Source organism: Sphaeroforma arctica, assembly GCF_001186125.1.
Source record: "Sphaeroforma arctica JP610 unplaced genomic scaffold supercont1.2, whole genome shotgun sequence".
NCBI classification, from domain to species: domain Eukaryota; class Ichthyosporea; order Ichthyophonida; genus Sphaeroforma; species Sphaeroforma arctica.
In genome coordinates, this window is record NW_014040556.1 from 121,787 (window position 1) to 126,084 (window position 4,298).

Sequence of the window (4,298 nt, forward strand, 5' to 3'; positions counted from 1 at the left end):
AAAGACGCTGTACAGCGCACGACTAACAACAAACAAGACCCCACCAAACAACAACGACAAAGACGCTGTACAGCGCACGACTAACAACAAACAAGCCCCACCAAACAACAACGACAAAGACGCTGTGCAGAAGCAATGTGACGTACACCCCATTGCCTCCTACGGGCACAGACAAGGAACCAATTAGAAGCGAAGAAACTGACGCACCTGTGCATTCTGTATACACGGCCCATGAGTGGCCAACCAGTGTATCGTAATATGTTTTAGATATATCTTACATATTAATACATATGTGTGTGTGCACGGATTAGTTTCGAAGTACCCTAGTATGCATACCTTTGATGCCTGTGTGCACGGCCTGTATGTACTTGACGAGCGCATTGCCGTGCATGCCCCAGTGCATCTCAATCTCCGTGGGCGGTGGGTTGCGGCAGCACGAGACCTCCACAGTGATCTCAAAGCAGTCGCTGTTGAGATAGTTCCAATCCTGCATGCTGCCGTATAGAGAGTACCAGCTAGCACCTGCGTGTGATTAAACGGCCAGGTCAGCCGACTGTACCAAACACAGTATGTACAGGTAGTACTGATAAACACACACCAAATAATAAACACACACTCAAGTAATAAACACAAACACAGTATTATTATAGTTCATAGGACACAGAGTGTGCGAATGCAATTGCAGTACACAAACTATTGCGTGAGATTAAACAACCGTGTCAGTCAACTATGAGCACACAACGGATGAGTGAGATTGAAAAATTGTCTATAGAGAGGGCATTCAGGACCCCCTCCCCCCCCCCACATATATATATATGCATAAATATTTATATACATACATATATATATGCATAAATATTCATATACATATATATTTATATATACACATACATATAAACATATATAGATATATATATATATATATATATATATATATATATATATATATATATATATATATATATATATATATATATATATATATATTCATATATATATATATATTCATATACATACATACATACATACAAATAGATCGCGATATCGAAATAGTTGGCGATAATGAAGGTATATCTAAGATATCAAGACGCTGCGTGATACACCAAGGGCTCACGAGCGAACGACGAACACTCTAGGGGACACATGTGTACATGTAATGCATATGCAGAGTATATCATCAACTGCAGATCAATAAAAAATACGAAGAAATGTAGGCTATCCATGAGAACATACTGAAGATTTTCTTTTCGACTTCAGATTGCTGTCTTCAACTACAGCACGGCACTTCATACTTACACACTATGCTTGCACTAATACAGACAATCGCATACGATAGAACAAACAATCTAAATACACAAGCATGTCATAACACGCACTCAAGCATCCGTTCGTCTATAGCACATGCCATTCGTGGTTCCATCTGTAAAGTTGGGCGTAGCACTGCCTGTGTTGCACACATCTCCACTGTTCATGGCGGGTACACTATCCGAGTACACGTGCGCCAGATGCACGAACACTTCATCGTCTGGGGTGGCTGTATAGCTACGTAGTTCGGTCGAAAGATACGGCAAGACTTGGGTTTAAATGCTTATACATACTGAAGGGTCGCGTAGCTGTACTACTTCAGGGTGCGCGAAAACTTGAATTGTAATGTTTGTATGTATCGAAAGGTCGCATAGCTGTACTACTGTCAAGTGCGTGGCGTGGAGGAGATGAAGAGCCGTATAGCTATACAATTGAGGTACAAAGCTTTCGGAGTGCACATAGGCCAAGTCCCACCCAATCCCATGTTCGAGACGGCTGCATAGCTACGCTATAGAGATTTGGGCCATTGAGTGCTAGAGTTTATATGCTGGTTGAATGATAGGGCTAGCCAGGTATGAGCTCAGCAACACTTCGTTTCGATGCTTAAGTGTTGATAAATACCTGTATACGATATACTCATGTTCGGTACTCATACACTTTTGATTATTGTACGTAGCCATACCATCATAAACTTGGGTGGGAATTGTCGAATGATTAGGCCACAAACCTCGTGGCGGGTGATGATTCAACACTTCTTGATTGCCAATACATGCATCGACGCCACATGTTAAATATATCGATGCGAAATACATTGCATTCAGATCTGGATCGGCAAGAATCTATATATAGAATCTAAATATAGAGCGCTGGTATGTACTTGTACCGATCAACACGAACTTACTTGTTGATTTGCAACGGCGAGCCGTCAAAAGGGTATGACACGACTATACTGCCCGCGTGGAAGTTTGCGGACAGCACAAAGTTATTGTCGTTAATCCAGTCCATCACAGCCTGTGATATGAACCACAGAGAAGAGGGTCTGAACACGAACTCAGAAAGTAAACATGGTGGCTATCTACAGTCGTACTATGTTCTACAGCGACCGACGAATAGCTCATGATGTGCCTGAGATTCGCATGCACCCTTGAGGCTATGATGTTGTACAAAAACTTCTCCGTCACACACATGCGGTGGTCCAATATGTGCGGCGCATTATACTAAGCAGCTCATATTGAGCGAGCGCAGTTAACACAAGCAAGCATTCGAAACTCGTACGTCTTTTGATATAGAATCGTACCAAGCGGTTCTGAGAGTCACTAAACAAACGAGTGTATTGATTGTGCAAATGCACGTAGCCACTTTCTACAGTGCACGACCACAGCCACAACCTCCCAGACCACAAGAAGTACTGCAATAAATTTGATTTTCATGCATAAATATCACACAATGGTAATTTCAAATTTCAGACACTTAGCCAATTTGCCAGCATCATACCGTCGTCTCAGGCTGTGTGTTGCAGTGCTGGTAGTGATGCTGGTTTTGCCAGTTGAAGCGGTCGGGGAAATTCCGGTTCAGGTCACACATGTTTGCGTTCTGACGCGCTTTAAAGTTGGGTTTGGTGATCCCAAAGTCGTGTTCGGGTGTGCACCAGTCCTATACAAGTAGTATACGGTGCAGGTTAGAAAGATAAATTGTATCTCATGACAGTAAGGGAAACACCCGGCGTACAAACAATCTGGTATATATGTACCAACAGGAGAGGACAGTATTTTACGAGACGCAATGCTATCGGCCTTACAAACAATGGATAGTCCAGAGCACCGACCAGTTCCGACTGAGATATTGGGAATAAGAGATGCCGTAATTTAGTACCGAACATCCAGCACATGAGCAAGCTGAGGTGAAAAATACATGTACCTTATAATCGTCCAATTCGTTGAGAATCGCCAACGTATTGTGATGTCCATCGGGGTTCATCGTAGGAAGAATGTGTATGGACGTTTCACTGATAAGCTGTGTGATGGTCTCGTTTTTTGACATATACTTCTCGCACAAGTCCTCGGCTCTGCAGATGGTGCAATAGAATTGATAGCGACGGTATCAAACTTCGACCAACGCAATAACCGATCGCATACGCAGACTGAATCGCATTCAAAATTCCCGTACATGTCGCGGTACTACAACGGTTACCCGTAACAAAATTATATTCAATAAAACAGGCTTGACATCAACATACAGTATAATCAGCAGCTCTCGACCAAGCAACTCGTCGCCGTGCATATTCCCTACGTATTTCATTTGAGGTATACCAGGCTGCGGTTTGCCTAAAACAAATAAACAAAAAAGAATATAGGGTGATACCAGGCGTGAGAAAGGCGAGGAATGTGACGCGAAAATACAGTCCATATATCGATTGGTGAATGACAAGTCAGAACCAGCAGATACAATACTATAGTAGAAGGATTCGAGGTGCCACAATTTAACAGCCTCCGATATACATCAGACAGTCAAGACGTCCTATACGTTCGACAGTCTCATAATACAGACACGGGCGTGTATGATATATGTAATATAAATATATATGAAACTAAAAAGTCACATACAAACAAAACCTCGCACAACAACACACGCGAACACATAAGTATATATATATATATATATATATATAAGTATATAAATATATATATATATATATATATATATATATATATATATACACAAATATATAAATGAATATATATGTATATATATAAAATATAATAAAAGAAAAAGACAACGGTAAATACTATAACAATATACTAATATAACTATATAATACTAGAATAAAATATATTATTAAACATACGTATATACTTATTCATGTACGCACAGTATATACAAATATATATACTTATCCATACACTCGCACTCGCACTCGCACTCGCACACACACACACACACACACACACACACAATATTTATATATAATATATAAATATATATTTTATAGATGT

The 4,298-nt window shown here is 40.4% G+C and overlaps 1 protein-coding gene across 1 annotated transcript in view; it reads right to left on the reverse strand.

Moving 5' to 3' along the window:
* Positions 1–4,298, reverse strand: part of SARC_00051 (hypothetical protein) — a gene marked incomplete at its 3' end in the record, with an annotated part of 16,119 nt that overhangs the window by 10,932 nt on the left and 889 nt on the right. Inside the window, exons 2-7 of the mRNA XM_014306220.1 lie at positions 3,542–3,629; positions 3,223–3,370; positions 2,800–2,958; positions 2,207–2,316; positions 1,406–1,542; positions 337–522 (exon numbers count right to left, since the gene is read on the reverse strand). Coding sequence (XP_014161695.1) covers positions 337–522; positions 1,406–1,542; positions 2,207–2,316; positions 2,800–2,958; positions 3,223–3,370; positions 3,542–3,629 — 828 coding nt within the window. The remainder of the gene's footprint in view (positions 1–336; positions 523–1,405; positions 1,543–2,206; positions 2,317–2,799; positions 2,959–3,222; positions 3,371–3,541; positions 3,630–4,298) is intronic.